Source organism: Anarrhichthys ocellatus, unplaced genomic scaffold (assembly GCF_004355925.1).
Source record: "Anarrhichthys ocellatus isolate YVR2014 unplaced genomic scaffold, GSC_Weel_1.0 scaffold3, whole genome shotgun sequence".
NCBI lineage: Eukaryota > Metazoa > Chordata > Actinopteri > Perciformes > Anarhichadidae > Anarrhichthys > Anarrhichthys ocellatus.
Window position 1 is genome coordinate 11,235,900 of NW_022280033.1, and position 22,795 is coordinate 11,258,694.

The 22,795-nt window shown below is 38.8% G+C and overlaps 1 protein-coding gene across 2 annotated transcripts; it reads left to right on the top strand.

Moving 5' to 3' along the window:
- The first annotated feature begins 7,760 nt into the window (after positions 1-7,760).
- On the top strand, positions 7,761-15,842 carry fam83b (family with sequence similarity 83 member B). 2 transcript variants are annotated; one of them, XM_031841726.1, is made up of 5 exons: positions 7,761-7,915; positions 9,591-10,064; positions 11,281-11,445; positions 12,437-12,561; positions 12,854-15,842. In XM_031841726.1, exons 2-5 carry the CDS (start codon positions 9,615-9,617, stop codon positions 14,874-14,876), a joined length of 2,763 nt encoding a protein of 920 aa, XP_031697586.1. In that variant the 5' UTR covers positions 7,761-7,915; positions 9,591-9,614; the 3' UTR covers positions 14,877-15,842. The 2 variants fall into 2 exon arrangements, with proteins under 2 accessions (XP_031697586.1, XP_031697592.1); XM_031841732.1 differs by lacking the exon at positions 7,761-7,915 and having other exon boundaries at positions 8,024-10,064.
- Positions 15,843-22,795: the final 6,953 nt, after the last annotated feature.

Genomic DNA, 22,795 nt, shown 5'->3' on the forward strand with positions numbered 1-22,795 from the left:
GAAACCTTTTGAGGAACATGATGCTTTAAAAAAAATAATAAAATACTGGAATGTTGGTGTAGTTTTTATTTTTTTATTTGCTTAAATATTTATGAAAGTGAATGTTTGACAATACAAAAATTACCGATTGTTCTTTTAGGGTGACAGAAAAATGTTAAAACTTTTCCATGAATACAGAAATCATTGTTTATCGGTGAAATAACTCCAGAATATGTGTGTGTTCTCGTGTGTGTTGTCTGCAGTATAGGCTTCCTAACATCCCACATGGCATTTAATTTAAACCTTGTCCTATTTTTATTTGTTGTCCACTATCTCTGTTTGGATGGAGGAATGTTTTTGTCTCGATTTGAACAGAAGGCACAGCAGCAGTTTCTTTCTGGAGGTTGAAGACACAGTGGGAAATCTTGTGCTTATATGTGGGTGCTCAGTCAGGCAATACTGTAAACCTCTGTAGGTAAATGCATTGGAACAATAAAGGGATTAGACTGCTCCTGGGAAGTTTACTTTTTTTTTTTTTTTATAAATATAGACAAGTCAATGACATGAAAGCATGCCCCTTCAGTGACAACACCATGGACGTCTGCTATTAAAGCTATTATGTGGGCCTGTAAGACGCACATCCACTATCCTGTACAGGGTCGCGGGGGGCTGCAGCTAATACCAGCTGACATTGGGCAAAGGTAGGGTACACTCTGGACAGGTCGCCAGACTATCACAGGGCTGACATATAGCGAGAGACAACCATTCACACTCACATCCACGGGGCAATTTAGAGTCATCAATTACCCTAAGCCTAAACTGCATGCCTTTGGACTGTGGGAGGAAGCCGGAGAACCCAGAGAGAACCCACGCTGCCATGGGGAGAAAAGCTCCACACAGAAAACACGTCTAGCCCGGGAATGGAAGCCGGAACTCTCTTGCTGTGTCTGTAACAAATTACATAGCTGTGGATCAACAGTTGTTGAGACGTTTCATTCCATTTTTCATAATCCAGAAATTTAAATCTCATTGTGGGGCTAGAGGAAAAGTCAGAGGATCAAGTTATTATGATTCATCCTCTTAGCAGCATGGATCAAGAAAAGATCTGTTAAATAACAGTAAAGTGAATTTACTTTAAGTCTACAGTACTCATTCTGTGAAATGACTTAACAACATTTTACTCTAAAAGTAGAATACAGTACATTCACAGTATATTACAGTAAAAATGAATGCAGTATTTTTCTGTGATTATTTACAGTAACATGGTTAGGGGGTTAGTTTACTTTAAATTCTCTGAGTTTACTGTGAACAGGCAAAATTGATAATACAATAACTTTAGCAGTTTAGAATATCTAAAATATCAATCTACAATGCAATTAAAATTAGAACTTTATTGTTCTATTGGCTACAGACGTCTGCATTATTATGGAAATTATGCAACATAAGCAATAAACAACTTAGAAATGATATCAATCAAACACTTTGATTCAACAGGGCAGTGTGAACATAAATACTACTGTAAAAAAAACACTTGGACGACCCAACGAAACAAGCCAAAGTGATTTTTAATAAAACTGCCTGAAACAATGGCAATATTCAAATTCTTAAATTGCATGTCATCGAGTGCCCCTTACTTGAAATCACCTGAGACATAAGTTGTAACTCCTTCTAAATTATTGTTATAGGTGACTTATCTTACCAAACTTGGTTTTGGTATAATGGTGCAGAGTAGAGAAGTAGATTAATATTTCACCTCTAGCTAAAACCAGCCTGATTGAACAGCTACTGTTCAAATGTATTTGGCCTGGAATGGTGTGAAGCCAATGATTTAACATCAATCTCTCTCCCTCTCGCTTGCACACAGGAGAGTCTGGTTACTGTACAAGGGATTTAGTGCAACAGTGCAATCTGCTGCTCTATTAGCCTATCCATCATAACCAAGTAACTCCTCCACTGACACTAAATGCTGAGCCATAGCAGGTCCTCTCCTGATTCTGAGAGCACCGGACCGGTTTTATATTTCTTGTGAGACGGTTGAAGCCTGTTTAACCTCCTCCTTTACCATAGCATCGTAATGTTGCAATAAAACTCACCCTGCATTAGAGCACACACAAACGTACACCATAGCACACCTCGACGTTTAAGGCGTAAACAATGCAAACCAGTTAAACTGACAAGCAAAAAAATAAATAAAAGTGAATTTTCACTTTGTCTTCCAAATACAAAATATGTCAATACACACATTTTATTGAGTTCAGAAAGTTTAGAGCAGCAATCAAATTCCTTCAATAGATTTTATCTTGCCAACGTGTTTCAGAGACCGGTTTCCTTTGTCGGTTTCCTGCGTTGCCTGCATGAAAAGGGTAGTTGTATAAATATAGACATCGTCAATGACATGAAAGCATGCACCTTCAGTGACAACACCGTGGACGTCTGCTATTAAAGCTATTATGTGGGCCTGTAAGACGCACATCCACTATGAACGAAACAAATGAATGCTGTGAAATTGCATCAAGAGAATAATGGCCAATAATTCAGTGAGTGATGCCCCCACTGCAGCAGTTTTGGTTTCATGCAGTCATTTTTAAAGATACTTAGGGTGACTTTTATCATCATAGAAATGTCGTCGGGATTGAGGATGACATATGGCAAGAATCCCGTCAGGACCACCTCTTATCAGTGGAGAGCTTTGTGAGTGCAACTACAAGCTGCTCTGAGAGCACGCAAGCACGATTTGGCATCAAATCCATTCAGCAAACAGAAGAAAAGAGGTATGTAGATTTCATATTATAATAATTTGCCAAAATGAAATAGTTAGTTGAAAAGCATTTGAAAAGCAAGACACACACCCACACACATGGATTTATACTCCTGGGTAGTGTCCATGTTCAGTCATGATGCACATGGAACTCTTTCTAAAACAGAACAGGAAACAGAATGTGTTTCCAAGATCGCACACAGCCACAAAATAAATATTGCGGCAATAACCGTAGGCAGACAACTTATGAAACCTACCTTCTGTTGACGCACACAGAACTCACACGGAATGTCATTATGCTTTATGAAATATTGAGCACCATTGTAGAGTTGGAAAACAAACTTGAAACACAACACAAAAAGGCTCAGCTTGTCTGTTGTAGAGCATCATAAGTGTCTCACCCTTTACATCAAGGTACACATTGTCTCCAGTATGTGAGCACTATAGGAAATATTGACAGGGTGCTTTACACAATAATAATATATACGACCTTTACAGTCAAATTCACTTTTAAAAAACTACAGTCAGGCAGTTGAAGGAAAGTTACACGCTGCACAGTATGTCACCAAGGGAGGAGGCTTACAGTAGATACGATAGACCACTACATAACACTATGCACCACAACCTCGGTTTTGGACACCTATACAAGTTAGGTGGTGCAATTTAGCATCATCTGTCTCCTATATAATGCAAATACAGACACATTTTATTGGAAACATAATGCCTCCTGGATTATTGATGTAATATCATAACAAGGAAACACAACCAACTCTAATGCTGAATGTTCAGTGAAATGTTAACTGACAATGTGTTTCATTTGTTTTTCAAATATGTGCTCTTGGAATACAACATCTGCTCATATTAAGCATGCTTTTTTAATGGTAATGTTTAGACCTTCACAGCACTTGTTTGAGGGAAGATCATGCTTGGTTTTTGACAGTACACAGCACACACAGTAATTTAGCCTGGGACAATATTTGAGTGTGGATACAGTTGTGATGCCAAATATGTCCTAAAAAGACAAGTGACTAATAACAATTATTGCATATTGAGCAACTAAAAAGTGTCAGTGAATCCCCTGAAAACAAAATACTTCAGATGGTCCATCATTTTCTTTCATTGGATGCTGATTAAGCTTTATTATCCTCACACAACTGTTCCACATCTTCTTACAGCAGGAGACCTTGTGCCTTATTCCGAGCTTCAACCTTCCAACATTCAATCACCGGCTTACTGGTTTACTACACTGGAGCAACAAACCAGCCTTTCATTCTAACTAAGCGATGTGTATTTGTCTTGCTTAGCTATCAAAGGGGAGATCCTGCGCATGGTTGGGGTTTTATTTAATAATGAGCAATGATCCATTTTCAAACAAGGATATTACAATGAACAATGGATTGTCGAATTTTCATTCAGTCCATAATTAGGCTATATTAAGAGAGCGATAGGGAATACGATATTTTTTAATTTGATCAAATCTTTTAAATTGCACTATTCACGCCAATATTTAATACTAATGACTCTATATGACCTACAGGTAAACAAGAACATTAGCGAGAATATTGGCCATTTCATTATTCTTCATGCTGTTCATCTGTGCCACTGCGCAAAATCCGACTTTATCACACAGGTTCACCAGTAACTCCGTCAGCTCAGACTCCGACGGGGCTTCTGGCAGCGACCAGCCCACTGCGGACCGACCGAGACCTGGAAGCTCCGGCAGGAGGAGGAGGGCTCAGCGCCAGAATGCAGAGTCTCCTTCGGCTAGGAGCAGAGCTTTGCCTCGCTGGTACACCGGTCCCCTCTGTAAGCCAACACCTACACCACGCTGCTGGAGACCCGAGCCCTATTGTTGGGCCGATGGGAGGGAAGGGAGGCACGGGAGAACCAGAACCAGGACCGTGTGGAGCAGACTGTCAGACCCTGCTACAGTAAAATGAGAGACTTTCTAAAGGGGATCTGGTGCTCGGAAACACTAACACTTCCGTCCACAGGGGCCGACAAAATCCACACAAAATGAAAGTTCCTTGTAGTAACTTGAAAGATTCCATATATTATATTTGTTTTGGTTTGTTTCTGAGGTCTACAGTATCATATGTCAACTTCTGCATCTTTTACATGTGTCTCGATATTCAAATTGATGTGGGCTTTTGACATTAGAGGTTTGACGTGCTGACAAGAGCAAGACTATTAAATAGTACGACTGTGAGCATCCGATGATCAAACCAACACTATTTGCTAGTTTTTACAGTCAGACACAAACTAATTTGAACACAAAGCCATGTTGGCATGATAAATGATTGATGACAAATGCCTTCGAGATTGGTCGGTCCCCCTGTTCATTCAATGATCACTGTCATGCTTATGTCAATCAAAATGTCAGTCCTGCATTTAGTTTGCAAGAAGCGCTTCATGATGGCTGAACAGCTTGCCACCTGCTCAGACTTGCAGCAGGAGTCAAGAACCGCCTGAGGAAGTGATCACAGTGACTGCACGAAGCAGAGAATGGGTGTCACAAAAGGTGACTCACACCAAGGCCGCTTCAGGAAAAGAAACTCCCTGTGACATAGTACATAAGTTACTTTATCTACACACACCCAGATCCAGGGCACAACTAAACAATGGAACAGGTATATTGTTTTCCATGGCTCTTTTCAGGTGAAGCCACGGTGGAACAACCAGAGGTGTTTAATCTTGAGAAAGGAGCAGAGCGTCTTCATATCCATGTTACATATCACGCACTCTATAAAAGAATATCATGGCTGCATTTAGTTTTCTGTGAAATTCTTGTCAATTAATAATTGGAAAGATAGGGGGTCAAAGCAGAATAATTAAGTTATATTAAATATTGTTATCTCATTAAAATATTTCACAGTAATTATGACATATATTTTTTTACAATGGTGATGAATTTTGTTTCCTGACTTCCTCATATGATACAAAAGAATGGACAGGAAAAGAAGAAATTAGCTTCCTTGCTTACGTTAATTAAATGAAGTGTACTTGCCATGGCTGGATTTAATTATTGATAAAAAAAGAAAAACAATCATGCACAAGTGAATTGATAATTTGTTAATTGTCTTTCAACAGTTTAGGGCCTCAGTCAACCAGACCAGAGTCTATTCTATATGTTTCCTCTGGTTCAGCTCACTGGAGGTACATTTAAACATAGCATGTTATCAGTCATATTTTACTCTTTTGGAGGTTTGAATGAAGAGTTTGACATTTTTGGAAATATGCTTTTTGCTTATATGACCTGGTTAGCTTAGCTTAGCATATAGACTGTAATAGTTGGGAAACATCAAGCCGTGCTCCAACAGAATCACAGAATAGTTTTAGAGGTGCTGGTAGGATTTTGTTTCTCCTGGTTGGCTTTAGCTTCATATTCAGCATACAGAAATAAGTAGAACTGATCTTCTGATCCAATTCTCGGCAAGAAAGTGCATATGTGTGTTTCCTAAAATGCCAGACTATTCTTATTAATGATTAAATGGTTTCAGACTGGTGCCTGACAGGTAGTGTTGGAGTCGGATCAACACGTTTGAAGCAGTACTATTTGACTTTGAGCAGTAAACTGAGAAAAACTCTCTCACACACAGGCACTATAAATGGCTAATAGAAAATCCACCCCCGGTAATAATGACTTGAATAATTTATCATATGTGCTGTTCTCAATTTTATATTTTCATTATAGCAACTGTTTTTTAAACCTAATCAATATTAACCTTGAGAAAGGCCAATATGATGCAGATAAAATAAATAAATAAAACAACTAAAAAAAGTTGTTTGTATGTCCTGAAAAGCTACTCTTTTGGCACAGTTTCCTGCAGTCGTTACAAAAGAAAACTTGTGATTGCCTTCACAGAGTGTTGTGAAAGTGTGCAGTCTGAGTGTCAGCAATAACAGTTTACCATAACGCTATATGTGTTTTTGAACACAATACCAATGTGAAAAACGATACAAAACTAAAAATTGAATCCGTCTAACACATACAAAACTTTGCACAAATATATTCATGAAGCCAAGAACATTCAAAAGATAAATACTCATGTGACACACACGTCCATTTCTCTGTTTTGCAAAATGAGTCTTTTTTGGCTTCCTGAAAAAACACTCTCAGCATTTTTGTTCAATGAATTCAAAATGGATAACAAACATGTCTTGAAGATTCATTTAACAATAAGAGATTGTGTAATGGCAGCCATTGAACAAGGTCAAGCTAAACTTGTTTGTGTTTTTGGCCTCACAGGGAATACTTGTTGTCATTTGCTCTTGTGAGATTGCTTTGATAATTGCAGTTGTTTCCTGTAAGAATGCTTTGGTAATTGCAACTGTTTCCTGTAAGAATGCAGATGTTATACAATGAGCCAGTTTCTCAAGGATAAAAAGGGACCAGACAGGGTGGAGCACGCCAAATGTCACCAATATCAATTCATGAATATGAACGCGTTTTACTAACTCATTAACTCTCCTTCCTTCCCTCTCCCTTTAACATGTACAAGGACATCAGAAGTGCTTCTTTGCTCCCTACAGATTCAGCCCCATCTGAAGTAAGATGAAAAAGACTAATGATCACTGGTTTATTTAAGTTTATTTGGGTTTGTGTTCATCTTCTCTTTGAAAAAATGTCTTCATGAAACACAAGTGTGTCATTTGAAATGGTCACCTGGTGCAGTTCATAAAACACAAGTGTGTCATTTGAAATGGTCACCTAGTGCAGTTCATGAAAGACTAAGCAAGAGGATATTGAAGTAAAGTCCTGCACCATTGAGTCAATTTCCCAGCACTGGACAGAACACCATGATGAGGTCCTGTACCATTAAACCTGAAGTATTCTTTAAAGTGTCTTTATATCTGTCGTTATCTTGATTTCCGTCAGTGTGCACTTTGTCCCTGAAAGGAGGAGGGGAGTGGCTAAATGTCTCAAACAGGTTTATGGCTGACTGTGAGCAAGTGTTTATCGCTGCCTGTGAACAAGTTTCGAGCCAGACCATTTGCATGTCAAAACTGGAATCCACACCCTCCATCTGCAGACTGCTTGTCATGTTGAGACACCTCCCAGTCTTTGTCTCTTCCAGCTGGCAGTTCCTCCGATTATTGAACATAATCTGAACATAAATCTAAGAGGAACATTCTGGGAGCAGTCAAGAGGGTTTTGATGAAGTTCACAATCCAAATGTAAGTCACTGTTGTTGAGCATGTAAGAGTTGTGTGTAGCGTTCAGCAAGAAGCAGCAGATCAGTATGATTATCAAGCTTTTAAATTAATTCCCTGAACAGTGGGAGGTTTGACAGATAATTTGTAAGTAAATATGCGATTTGCACAAGGTTGTATTGTAGGTTATGACTAAACATGCTGCAATAACAGCACTGCTCAATGTTTCTTTTGCAGCATATCTATAAAGATAAGGCACAGCAGAGTTAATGCTGACCTCAAAGGATCTTTTTCATCTAAAACTTAGTTGAAATGTATACTTATGATTGTACGATCACAGCAGCAGGGTCTATAAAAGAGCCTATAGCTGAAAAAACAAGAGGAACGGACGACTGTACTCAACATAATACCGGCTGTGAAACTAACTTGAAAGTAAAAGTTAGCACCAACTTTCCCACGTCAGTGTCTAAGTTGTGCAGCTGCTATGAAATCTGACATTCAACTTGTTGTTCTGCTGTCTTTGACATTCAGATGAATCAGGCATGACAGACAACATTCAATCTGTATTAAAGTGAAATACGTCAATCTTTAAAAAGTCTGCATGATTGCTTTCATCCAGTGAGGTTTTATTTATAATATCAAGTATCATATCATTTCAAGGTGTTTTAAATACTGTAAACTTTGTGAACTTAAATCTTTTTTAAAGTTTAAAGAGTTTTAAAAAGGTTTTTGCTTATTTAACCTGACTTGAGAGATTCATTCTAACACATACAAGCTGGATTTTTTTCTCTTTCTGGCAAGATATTACTTAAAAGATGGTAACAGCGGTTTAAATTATGGTTTAACAGTCCCAAAAAATGTCTTGCAGAATGTGATAGAAAACATGAAATTTATTTTAACTTGTTTTATTTTACCCCACCTTAACTTTGAGGCGCACTCATTTACAGGTGCAGCGACAGCATTTCTCCCTTGGGCATTCAATGCCTTTTAATCCAGACTGTGAACAGGTTGGGTGTCTGATAGTGATGCGTTTTCATGATGTGGCTTGTCAGAAACAAAAGTTGTTTTTTTTTAAATCCACAGTAATAACAATAACAATGTGTGGTAAAATATTGTAAAGAATGTCTTATACATGGAAATAATTGGGTTTTGAACTCAACATATTAGAAAATATAGGCCTCTTCTTCACATAATCCCAATGTAAAAAAACACTGTGACCTTTACGAAAAGGGAAACAGCATCTTGTTTAGCTACTGAGAAACAAGTAAGGGACTAATCAACTAGCTGATAATAGACAAGTAATTCTTAAATAACTTGGAATCAATTGGTTTATTTAGATCTTGTGCAGATATATAAACACGAGACACTGGTTCATTAACACAGTATTTATCTGTTCTGTTGTTAAGTTACGTACCATTATATACTTTAAAATCTGGGATTCAGTGTTACTCAGAACTACGAGTGTATTTATTAGGCTACATGCCATGAAAAACTGAGGCGAGGTTGTGTTTTAACTATTGTGGCTTTAAAGTGTTTTCACAGCTTCTCAATATTTCCCCTATGTTTACAACAATATGACCTTTCCATACAGTTTACAATGCCTCATTACGCTCAACAGTCTCTCAGCACTTTCCACTGTTGCAATGTTTGTTCTCTGATTCTCCTACATCATGTCATTGATTTCCATTATCCTTGACAGGTCCCACTGATACCGTCGACAGCGATGGAGTCCCCAGAATCTTCCCGGCTGTCGTCATTGAGGGGAGGGTTGAAATCAGAGGATTTCATTCAACCGCACTATATGGAGTCCTATCGCCTGGCGATCGATTGCCTGGCCAGCGGCGGCAGAGACACTTATCAGGAGTTCCTCAAGGGAGAACGTATCGGAAGCTTCCTGTCAGAGGAAGAGCTTCTCTTCATCACTGAAAATGCAAAAACACCCCCACCTAAAGACCACGTAGCAGAAATCAATGGTCCACCGGACGACGAGTCATCCTCAGGGACGTACTGGCCTGTCCACTCGGATGTGGACGCCCCAGAGTTGGAGTTGGGTTGGCCAGATGTCATGCAAGAAAAACTACAGACAAATATAGATTTGCTCTTTCATCCACCAAGACAAAACAACCCCACCATCAAAGAGGTGATTCGGAAGAAAATTCAAAATGCAAGACAGGTAATCAAAACTACCTGGAAAAATATGCTAAATCAGAACCAAAATAAAAAGATTTGATGTGTGGTGTTCAGACGGGGCAACGGTATTGCTGCCCTAAAACTTTATTTTAGGGCAGCAAATTGACTCAGACATACTGTTTCTCCGCTGTGTTTAGCTTGAACACTTCTAAAGTATGTCACAAGCACCTTTTACGTCAGGGAATGTCCACAGACCTTTGTTGCTCTCAATTTCCATTTGTAAGGAGTGTCTGCTGGGGTTGTTGAGGTCTAAATCTGGTTTTGCACCCTCACTATCGTAAGTAGAAAGTGTGGGAACCGTGCACAGAAGTAGGATTACATCATGGAGTCATATCCATTACACAGTTAACGCTTCAGTTAGTTATCAAGTTGTGTCTTGATGAATCATAAACTAGTTTTGTAACTCAAAATCGTGGCCCTTAATTAAACCAACTTCCAAAGCAAAAGACTAACTAAACTAAATCCTTTTCTCTTTTTTAAATGTAATCATAACCAGTGCAGTGAAAAATAAATGAAATGCAGTGAAATATGTCATGGGACGCTGCAGCAGTTGGAACGTCTCCCTCTGAATAATATTTTTAAGTATAGCATACATGATTAAGAATGACTAACACTTCTCGTAAGGGACAGACACCTCCTACACAGCAAATTAAACAAGTGAAAGAAATGAGTCCAAATAGCTAGTCCAATCTAGTTGGAGTGGTTTCATTAACGAGCTCAATACATGCTACTAGAACACGTATGAAGTCGCTGCTTCGTAACATTCAAGATTTTCAAACTGCACATCATCTTGATGGACTTTCATCACAGTTCACTCAAAGTGAAATGAGAGAGAAAAGCCTTTAATCTGGTCCTTGAATAATGACAAGAAATGTTCCACTAGTGTCAGATATGAATTTGGGATCAATAAACATATTAAATCTCACCTACTTCACTTCTCCAAATTGATCTGCAGTAACATTTGCTACTTTATGCTTCGTCTGTCTCTGTTTATTATAACAACTTTTCGTCACTGGCATCACTTTGAGGTTTTTATCTTTGTAGCTGTTAGATTCAAATGTATTATTTATGATTGTAAATGACGACTGTGTATGTTCTTAAATATGTCATTCACAGGCTTTACACGTGTAAACGGGTTAAATGCGCTCTTGTCTCTGGCACGTTGAACTGATCATGATTTATTCACTTTGTCCTTGCAGGTCATTGCCATTGCGATGGACATGTTCACTGATGTCGACATATTCAAAGAAGCTGTTGATGCCTCCATACGAGGAGTCCCGGTCTACGTGATTTTGGATGATTTCCATTTGAAAAGTTTCCTCGCAATGGCTGAAAATCAAAATGTCAAAATTCATCAACTCAGAGTAAGTATATGATTTAAAACATCCATTCGATTTTTTAAAGAATTCTAATTAACTTAATTGATTGCTTTAGAGGTGATGTTATAGGTATTTTTGTAACCTTTGGACAGAACCATGTTTCTCCATTGCCTGTCTTTATTCTAAGTTAAGGTAACTAGCTGTAGCTCCATATTTAATGGTATGAGAGTGGTACTGCATATACAGTATCTTCTCACCTAACTCTCGGCAAGAAAACAAACCAGCAAATGTACCACAATGTTCAACTATATCAACAAGTGGGGATACTTTTGCTGGGATGTAAACTGACAATTTTTTATACAGGTCTTTGACTATGACCGTAAATCTACATGCATACAAAGTTGCAAATGTCGGTGACATGCAACAACAACAACTGATGCCTGATTTATACCCCTGCATCGTGTGCATATGTGCTTTTGCGCAGGCACCTCTCACGCAAGGCATAGTACAAACCACAGACTACTGCGGGGGATTGCGAGTAGCATGACGTTTATGTTTTATGAATCTGTTTTTAAGGCGGCTTTTGGTTTATTTGATAGGCATGATTCAATAGTTCCATATAAGTTTGGGCCAACATGGGGCTGGTAAAAAAAAATGCAGACGAGTTGGATGGTGAGGAGGAGCTCCAGTGCCTACAATTAATAAGGTTGTTGTTGTAACAGAATGTGAGGTACTTGTCCGGAAATCCCACTTCCCAGTTATAATGTCCAATCAAACCGCTGCTGCGTCCGTGATGCTCAGGGGCTAGTCACGTTTTTCCGGATCTTACCTGCAAAACTCCGCAAACCACCACTGCAGTTCTGCCCAAGCTTCTCCGCAAAAGTATAGATTAAGCATGAGGGACTCAACAAATGCATCATATTACAAAACTTTAGATTCATCACCAGGGGTGATTGACATACTTAATAACTTCTGCTGTAAGATTTAACCATGAAAAATATTTGCTGACATTTTCCTTTCTCTGCTTTGATCACAGAACATGAGGGTGCGCACTGTGAAAGGTCCGGATTACCTCTGTCGATCAGGAGCTAAATTTCATGGAGCAATGGAGCAGAAGTTTCTTTTAGTCGACTGCCTCATAGCGATTTATGGCTCATATGGGTAAATACATCTTCAGTGATTGAGACTACTGAGGCATAAACTAAATGCACTCATAAAGCAAAGCAGTACATTTATTGACACTCTCCACATAATTGCTGTCATCATTTCTTATTGTTGCTTTTTGAAGAGGTTGAATGAACTTTCTGGAAAATGTTAAACCTTTGAAGATAATACTATTTTTGATTTGTGTATTTTTGATTCAACACAAATTTATTCAGAGTGTTATATCACACATCAGTCTGTTTTCTCCACTTTCGATGAATAAATAATTATGTTTTTTGTGTGTTTGCAGCTTCACGTGGTCATTTGAGAAGATTCATCTGAGCATGGTGCAGGTGATCACAGGCCACCTGGTGAAGTCATACGACGAGGAGTTTCGAACACTTTACGCCCGCTCGACTGTGCCAGCTGAGCTCTGCCCTCCGGAAGGTTTGTTCCAAAGCAATGGACCACATGGACAACAGATTTTCCCAAACACTCCAAAAATTGATCGGAGGGACCAGTTGAGGCATACGCTGGACACAGTCTATCGGAAGACCTGCGAGAGGAAACTAGGAGCGAGAGATCTGGAGGAGAGGCTCTTTGAAGAGGAACCTAACAAGTTTGGGCCCTTTATTAAGAATGGGATCACCGTTCAAAACCAGATGCCGCAATGTCAGTCTGCAGAGATGATGAACTTCATTAAAAGGCACAGCTATGCTGGGGAGATACAAGACGGATATATGCCGCAGAACATCAGGCCCAGAGCGAGCAACTGGAATATCTCTAGAGAAATAGGAAACGGAACAAACCAATACCCCATGGACAATTACTTACCGGTGGCACAGATGCATAGAGGTCAAAACATGCGTCAGTCTTACAGTGGAAACGACAAACAGATTCTTTCCATGCAGCAAAACATGCCAACGCTAGAGAATACATCCAAGGCGTTCATGCACACATTGAGGATTGAGTCTTACCTCAAATGCCCTGATGTCCCATTGGGAGACTCTTGTGACTATTTAGACCAGTTTGAACCACAGGACAAAGCTAACTCCTTCATGCAGGGAAGGATGAGGTCTTCCCTTGTTTTCAGGTCCCCCATACCAGAGCAACTGGAGCCAAACCGACACATTAACAACTCCTCCACTTGTGCCAACTCCTCAGCAGTCCCAAAGACTCCTTTACACTACTCATCCATGCAGTGGAATCCAAATGCAGTAACTGAAAGTAGGATAAGTAATGACGAGTACATGTTTGATAGGCAAATTTTGCAGACTTTGGATGACAATCGGAAGAATGCAAACTACGGTCCAGGTAGCAACTCTTACCACTCTGCATACACTAGCTTAGGCAGAGCTAAAGGTAGACACATGATCACAAACCCAGACTTGATGTCAGACAGTTGGCAAAAAAGGCATAGCGTAGCAGATCCAAGATCAGACACTGAGTACAAGCATGAATCATCAGGTTACATGTATGGAGCTTTCGCAAAAACGCAAGTGAACAGAAGCACAGCAGGGATCAATGCACAGAGTGGAGGTTACGGGTCAAATCTGAAAGACGATCAGAGATTTGGTTCTCATTATGATGTCAAGAGTGTCACAGGCACAAAGAGCCACGGTAATCCCATTTGGCAGGAGCCGCCATCCAGGACTGTGTCCGCAGCAGCCCTGGATGTTAAAAGCAAGGATCCAACAGCTAAACCCCACAGCATGAGCTCACAGCTTTTTATAAAGAAGAGTCCCAAAACAATAAAATCGTTACTTAACATACCAGAGAAGAAAGAGGATTCAGCAGGAACCATTGACACACAGAGTCTGCAGTCAAGTGGCAGCACAGACACTATAACAGAAGAGGATGAGGAGAGGATATCCTATGGAGGAGGAAAACTTCCCCAAAAGACAACCAAGTCTGTCAGGTCCTCCTCGGGGCACCAGAGGAAGCAGATAGAGGGCGTCAATCCAACCTCTTCAAAACCTCGATTCAAAACTGAGGAGCACCAAAATCCACTGCAAGTCTCTCTTCCTAAACCTACCACACAGAAGAAACCCAGCGTTACTGACAGAAGCGTGGGGCCCGACCCTCACTCGGCAAGCTGGAGCAAAGATCGAGTCACGGACAATCGCCTTTACAGCAGATTTGAGCCTTTCTGCTCGTTTGACAAGAAACGCTCTGCACACGGCTTTGGAAACTTTCAGGAGAAACCCAAAAGCCTTCCTAAAGGTGAGGCAGCAATTGAACACAACCTCACCTGGGCTGCAAGAGGGCACCATGAAAATAAGCTGGAGAAATTCATGCATCGAGTGGGAAACCTCATACACAAGAACAAGTAGTGAATCTTCACAGGTCACTTCTTACCAATGCACATTTTACTCATTATGTAAATATTCTTACAGTTGGTGTTTATTTCTGATTTTACTTGTTTTCAGCAAACACTGTTTACATTTTCCGTTTTTGTTACTGTGTACAGATGCACTGATGAATGTTGTTTTATATGAATACAGACCTTTATATAACAAAATCTTAAACCCTGACTTTAAGTCTGTCCTCGACTGGTGTGGACAACAAATGCTGCAGATGCTTTAAGTGGTAGCTTTGCCAAAGGGTAATAGATAGCTAGAAGCTGGCTATAGCTGGCTATTTTGTTTTGTAACATGTCTTCTTTCAGACTAGTGGAAGGAAAACATTCAAAATACACTCAGGTGCTTATTTTACTATACTTTGTCTATTTGTGTCTGTAGATTTCTCCTAAAGTCACCAAAAGTTTGCAAATTGAATTTCAGAAAACTTGTAATACAAACAGTAATTGTCTTAATGTCAGTACTCAAGTGGGGAAGTTGCATGCTGATATCTATTAGTTACATTTGTTTATTCTTCACCTGGTGTGTGGCTTCCTTTAAAGCAAAACGCAATGTGCACTACAAGCCCAATGAAAAACGCAGTACAAATACTCAGAGGCCACTCAGAAGTGATTCATGTATTTCATCTTTCATTCTTCACTCAAGGTGACAGATTTGTGGCTAAGCACAAAGCAACATGGCCTCCAGAGTAAAACATATGCAAGAAGAAGTATTCATGTCGTGGTTCATAAATATTCATTCTTTACTGTTAGGGACTCAGTATTACGAATGAGTATTCAGTTTTATTTTAAACTGTAACTTTAATAGTGCATGCCAGCCAGTCCCACGTTGCTTCTCTGGGTTTTGTCTCAGTGATATTTGTGGTGGGAATGTCGTGGATATTTTGAATACAGCAGATCCTCTTCTAGTGCACTTTCTTTTGATAATGCTGATAAAATGGTGATGAAAATGATCGATGATGCTTGTTGTGTTTCTTCCTGTCTGCCATCTGCTGACGAATCATGGAAATGAAATCTAGTAGAGTTCAACCTTAAAGCTTTGTCAAATGATGCGTTGAGAAATTATAAAAATTGAAGTGACTATGAGGAACATTTTCTACAAAATTGGAAGGACAAATAAAAAGAAGAAAAGGAAGCTCTTTGGCTAATCGTAATCGACTGGCCTAGAGCTATTAGACCAATCACAGCATCTCCCTGGAGTGTAACAGGCTGGAAATCTAATATGTGTTGATTGTTGGAGAACACAACAGAAAATTATCTGCACACTGGAATCAGAGCTCCCTCAAGCTTTTAAAAGCAACGGTTTGACAAAACAAAAGTCTTCCAGGAAATTGATTATTCACAGAACATAGAACAATAGTGGTAGCCTAAACAATTTAAATGAAGACTACCGGCAAAACACATACTCAGGCATGATGTCATAATAAACTGTCACAAACAAACAATGAAAATACTTACGGGAAACATTTAATGACCATGCTCACTGAACATAATTCACTTAATTTTCCAAGATGGCTACCATAGCTAAAGGCTAAAGTAAAAAAAGTATGTTGATAGGAGTTATCAGTTATTAACCAATACACATGATGGAACTCAGCCATATGTGAGGCTGTGCTTGGTCACAGTAGGCACAAACCACATTACAGTGGTTCATGATTTAATAATATTAATTTCTTTGTAATTCATTTTTCTGCATAAGCACAGATATGCAGTTGAAGAGAGTTGTTCAGAATCCATTACAACAAAAATCTATCTTTTCATATAAGGAATGAGTGAAAGAGATAAATATGGACCTGTTAATGTGAAATTGAGCCCAAATTAAAGATACATAAATAGCGATTTAGGATTATTTTTAGATAAACACAATCAATCTGCTTCCTGTAACAGTGATAAAGCTTCGCTGGTTAGCCGTACGGATCCCCCCTCGCGGTTCCACGTGAACCGCGGATAAATTACACAGTTTACCTTAACCATCACAGTGTGAAATAAAGTTTTACCGACATAGTTATCCGCTAATGTTTAAGTAAAATATGCGATCAGGACATCGGCATTCATGCTTCAGGCTCTGTTTAGTAAATGTGACTATTAAGGTAAATTATAATGTTATCATGGTGTGTTCACATGTAATCTTGTAAAATGTAGTGTTAGTGAGAAACTTGAATGAATCCAGTTGTTTGAAGGAGAGGGAACTATAACCTGTTTACACACGCTCTAAGCAGCTTGTAATACATCATTAAAATGACTAATGACAAGATTTGTTTTAATTAATCTTTTATTTCCTAATCATTTGAATTACGTGCCTTCATGAAAAAACACTATACATTACCGTAACAAAGTAAAAGGATAACATGTAGAATTTGTGATGGTTTACAGACTTCAGAGTGGTTGAAATGATGTTTGGGATGGTGGCAAAAAAAGCCGGGAGCATTGTAGACCAGCTGCTATAATCAAACAACAAAGGGATCTGTATCAGCCAATATGGATCATCATTGACCATCAATTAGTATTAGCGGCGCAAGAAAAACATGATCAAGGATCTCTTAAAGTTATATTTGCTCCCTTTTTTCTGAACCGTGAGTTTTATGATCCGTTGCACCACTAAACAACATCAGATAAACAGGTGCCCTCACTGTCACTTGAATCCTATCCTGTATCTCCTCTCTTCTCCGTTTTAGAGCAAGAAGAGATATATTAGCAATATATTCACTGACAATATTATGTGATGCAATGCAGCAACAAGACGTCCTCTTCCCCCTCCACCCTGGTAGCTACAGATGCTCTGCTTTGATAGCAGTCTGGAGCTCTGTACAAAATGTGAGACCGAATTTCTTGGATACTTCTAACGCACATTTTCCACTGCCTGATACTGATCATGACAATGCTGCTGGCTTCCAGAGAGCCTCATTGTAATGCAGCTCAATTCACCACTGAGGTGAATAGATGTGATTGCATTGCTGTCACCAAGTAAGAGTGAGGATGGAAGAGAAGCAGCTCCCACTTGCACGGTCTCTGTCTCTGACCACATGTTTTGGAACATGTAGCAGGCGGCTGCTTCTGCACTGGAGAATTTTTCAAAAGGCTTTATAATAGAGAGTGTCTGTTGATAAGAATACAAAGTTTTAAATAGTCTCACATATTTATGTTACGAAAAGCAATTTTAGGTATTAGTGAGCTGTCTATCCTCAAACCATGTTTCTCAGCTCAAATTCCTTTCACTAACATTAATATATTCCACAAATTTACTCCGTTTCTGAAGTGCTCCTAAAACTTACTGACATTCTGAGTTTTATTACTTAGTCTCCCAAAGTTGATCCAATCTCCACGACATTTGTCTCAAGTTACAGATGCAGCTCCACAGAGTTTTGGGAATTTACAAAATGTTTCACAGTGGCACACAAAAAAAAGCTGATAAAATAACTGTAGGTGTGTGACAATCCTTTTCTTTAAACAGCATAATAAACATATTCAAAGTTGTGTGATATTGCCGTAAAGACATGCAGGCATCTCAGACAGTGACTAATGGCCGAACTAATGGCCACGGTGTATTTACTGTCTGGATACCTCTACGTTTGGCTAATGCTTTTGCATTAGCCGTTAAAATGATCATTATGCTTTAATAGATTCTACAGATTCATATATGGCACTAATATGCTCACATGCATGGTGGTCTGCATACTGTTTAGTCAGAGATACATACAATTTTGTGTCAGATCCTGCTGTGTGATCAAGTGCCTGAGATTCCACTGCAATGAGATGTAAAAAAAGATTTTGCTGAAAAATCAATAAAGAATCATTTTAAAAAGCTTACAGTTGTATTGAACCGGCAAGTATTGACAGATCACAAAGCAAATATAACATGTGCATACACCCAGACAAATCAGATTGCGAGTAATTTACATAGACATAGACATGTATTATTATTTATAATAAATATTATTATTATTATTTATAATAAATATTATTATTATTATATATTTTAATTTATTTATAGACATTATAATCTCTTTTCTCTAGGTGTACTTGACTGAAATAACCCAACTGGCAAATAACACCAAAGAAAATAAACCTTAGACCAGAACGATGATGTGCTTTCACAATGTTCAAAGCATGTTATCAGCTCCACATTTTTTTTTCACAGAGCCATTTGCTGTCATTCCGTTCAGATAGTTGCTGGTTCATATACTAATATGTTCATATGCTAATATGAACCATCAGCAACCAGGAGATCTTGATAATTGTCCTGGCAATTTCTATGATTGCATGATCGATGTCAATATTGTTCAGGCATTATAACTCGTTAGCAAGCAAGCAGAGAATTTAAAATATATACTGTCGCTAAAAGTAGAAACATCTGCTAAATTGTTCAAGTAAAGTTCAGGAAGTTAAGTAAAGGTAATGGATGGACTTGTACTTGTATAGCGCTTTATAGTCTTCTGACCACTCAAAGCGCTTTAACACTACATGTCATCATTCACCCATTTACACCCATTCATTTACTGATGGCAGGGGCTACCATGCAAGGTGCCACCTGCCTATCAGGACTCTCATTAATCATTCATACCCATTCATACAGCCTGCGGGAGCAGTCTGGAAGTACATACAGGTATGAACAACAACGATGAATAGGACAAGGACAACATATAAATCAATTTGGTGTAAAATTATCTCTATGAATCATGTTGCTGAACAGACTTCAGTCTCCCTGTTCACGCTCGATCAGTCATTCACAAACAGTGGGTCGGGAGCAAATTCGTAGAATTGATTCCAGTCTTGTATTTAAGATTCATATCTGCGTTACACCTTTGAGGCTCATGAGGTAGCCTGAATGTTTGTATTGTTCTCATGAGTGTAGCGTACTTATAACTGGTAATCTAATATTAAAAGCTAACGTACATTCTGTTTATTTTACTGATGAAGCTTTAGTGGATTCCTTTATTGTTCATAATTTATTGAGTGTATGGAGTGTCATGTCTTCACTTAATATACGATGATTTAGGATTTAGAGTCTTAAAGCATTATTCCAACTGAAGATAGAAGAATATTGATGCTTATTTGTGATCACGTTCAATACTGGACTTCATCTGCTCAGCAACGAAGAGCCCCAGAGGAAAAACACTTGACTTTAAACTCAGTGCTGAGTCATTTCTGTCGTCTCATCCCAGTTGTGCTACTTAAGCGGGGTCGTATTGATCAACGGCAAACACAGGAAGAGTAGTAGATGGTGTAATAACTTTCATGTGACGAGCTTCAATCACAGATAATCATCGGTGAGCAACAACAAACACAACAGCACAGCAGGAAATACATTAGCTGGGCTTTGGGAAGGTTAAACTAATTCAACAAGCAGATATATGTGGAAAATGGGGACAGCGTCCTGATAATATTCATACCAAACTTTAAATTAAAAATGACAACTATAAAAGCATGAAAGAGGTTTAACCTGGAGTGCTCAAAGACAACGGCAGATAGAGTAGCAAGGCTTTTCTTTAGACTAAATCTATTTGACCAGTTTGACACAAACATATAAAGAATGACAAACAATGAGAAAGATTTGGTTTCATGCCAGACATCAAGAACAAAAATGGCCTGAATGTCGACAGTATAATATATGAAAACAACTCAGTCCTGTCAGCTGTTCAAATGAAGATGAAAGCCGAAATGAAAAAAAAAATCAATAGAAACTAAAGATTGGGTCTAGTCTTCTATATTAAAAAACAACAACTGTGGTGTCATGGCAACCACGTATGGTAAATAAGTGAAATATGAGGCTTTAAATTGAGTTGTCGTTGTCAGATGAGTCATTTAGCCTGTCACTCAAACAATAATGTAGAATCCATCACTATTATAAAAATCGGGGATTCACAGCTGTTTGCAATTATGAATGCAAATCTTCATGTATTTAGTTGCAGCACAAACTGCATTCATCCTGTCTGCACTCCTGCTGGGAGCTCCCACTGAAGTTTTTTTGTGTTGTCTTTGACATCTTTGTTTAGCTGGAGGAATGTTTTCTAATGAGCTCTGTTTTCTTTGTTGTGAGTATGAATTGGACTAAAGGAACAAAGATCTGCAGGAATAAAGTCATGTTTCTTTGCTGGTGCTCTGGCTTACGCCTCTAACAAATCGGAGCCAATGTAACAGCTTAAAGGAATAGTTCAACATTTTGGGAACTACAATTATTTATTGATGAGAGCTAGACAAGAAGACTGATACTAATCTCATAAAAAAAGGCCAAGCTCAAACATTGAGAAGTCCTCATCATTTTGTCTTGCATGAAAAATATTTGTGGAATAAAGAAAAGTCTGTGAAGAGAACACCTGCAGAATTAGCCGAGTACAGTTGAGGGAGTTGAAAGCAGTCTGGAAGTGTGGACAGGTATGAACAACCAACCCGTTTTCATTCCCATCTCATCAAATACTGCCGCTTGGTCAATGCTCCTCAACATCAGAGATAGACACACAGAGGAACCCGAAGGTAAGAGAACCTGACTTTGTATAAAGTGTGTAAGAGTCTGCTTACATTGGGGAGGTGGTGGATGGTTCAAACAAACCCAGAATGTAAATCCAGGAAACCGGCGTTTGTGTCCTTTGAGAAACTAATAGTAAACGATTTTGTCACCTGAGTTGTTAGTCACGAGATTGGTTTGTGACTGGGTAGTGACAAGAGTGGCGGTATTTGATGAATGTGTTACAAAAACACCCATTCATTCACTGATGGCAAGGGGCTACAATGCAAGGTGCCACCTGCCTATCAGGACTCTCACTAATCATTTATACCCATTCATACAGCCCACGGGAGCAGTCTGGAAGTACGTACAGGTATGAACAACAACGATGATACATGACCAGGACAACATATCAATCAATTTGCTGTCAAATTATATCTATGAATCATGTTGCCTTCTGCAACTTTAAAATCAAAAATGGGAATTTACCAAAGACCTGTCGCATTACCAAAGACCTGTCGCATTACCAAAGACCTGTTGCAGGAGATGTCCACCACAATACTACAATAATATCAAATAAGTTATTAATGTTAAGTCTCTTTAAAAGAACACATTGGGAACATGTTTGGTAGCTCAACTATTGGGGCTGTGTGGTATATCAGACAAAAACAGTTGGAACCATCGCTCCAGTATCACAGAGCAACAAGAGATGACACCATGCATGGACAAACAAAACGTTCACATTTTTGATTTGATCTATTTTGTATTCTCAGCAGCCATTTGTGCTGTTTTGTCTTGTTTTTCTCACAGCCGGATTCCACCACTTTTATCTTCTGAGGCCTCTTTTCTCGCTGAAACAATATTGTCATCAATTACATCAGTCTGCTCAAAATTCAACAAACCCGGACAGATCATTTTTTTTGCAATCAAACAACAAGACCCTGGCATACAGTGGGGTGTTGTGTGCAGATTCATGATACCTGTTATTCTGCATCTGCTGCAGAATTATTCCTCAGCTTGTGACAGTGAACGCACCAAAGAGGTGGGAATAATGACTTAATGACATAAAAAAAACAGTTACCCTAATTTACTGAAAGAATTTACGCTTACATTTTCCCATATATTGGTCAAATAAATATCTATGTTGTAATGAAATTCAGTCATTGCACAACAGCCGGTCAATTTCACAACATTCTGCCCACAGTGTGTCGACAGCTCAAGCAATTTGATCATGCAGGTTAAAAGGTTGTGTGAGATAGACCCAAGTCGTCCAAATATCTGCGCACTGAATTCAAAATGGAGAAAGCTGCAGCTCATTATCCTGTCAAGTTGGCTTACATTTACCTCGTCAATGACAAAGGCAAATGTAATTACCCAGACGTTGAAATCTTAACAAAATAAGCTTCATTTTAATACCAAAATTGAAAATCTCCAGGGAGAGCGTTTGATAT

Coding starts and splice junctions, on each gene's coding strand:
- fam83b (XM_031841726.1), top strand. CDS start 9,615: ATGGAGTCCCCAGAATCTTCCCGGCTGTCGTCATTGAGGGGAGGGTTG. Junction 11,446..12,436: donor TCAAAATTCATCAACTCAGA/GTAAGTATATGA, acceptor CTTTGATCACAG/AACATGAGGGTGCGCACTGT. Junction 12,562..12,853: donor GCGATTTATGGCTCATATGG/GTAAATACATCT, acceptor GTGTGTTTGCAG/CTTCACGTGGTCATTTGAGA.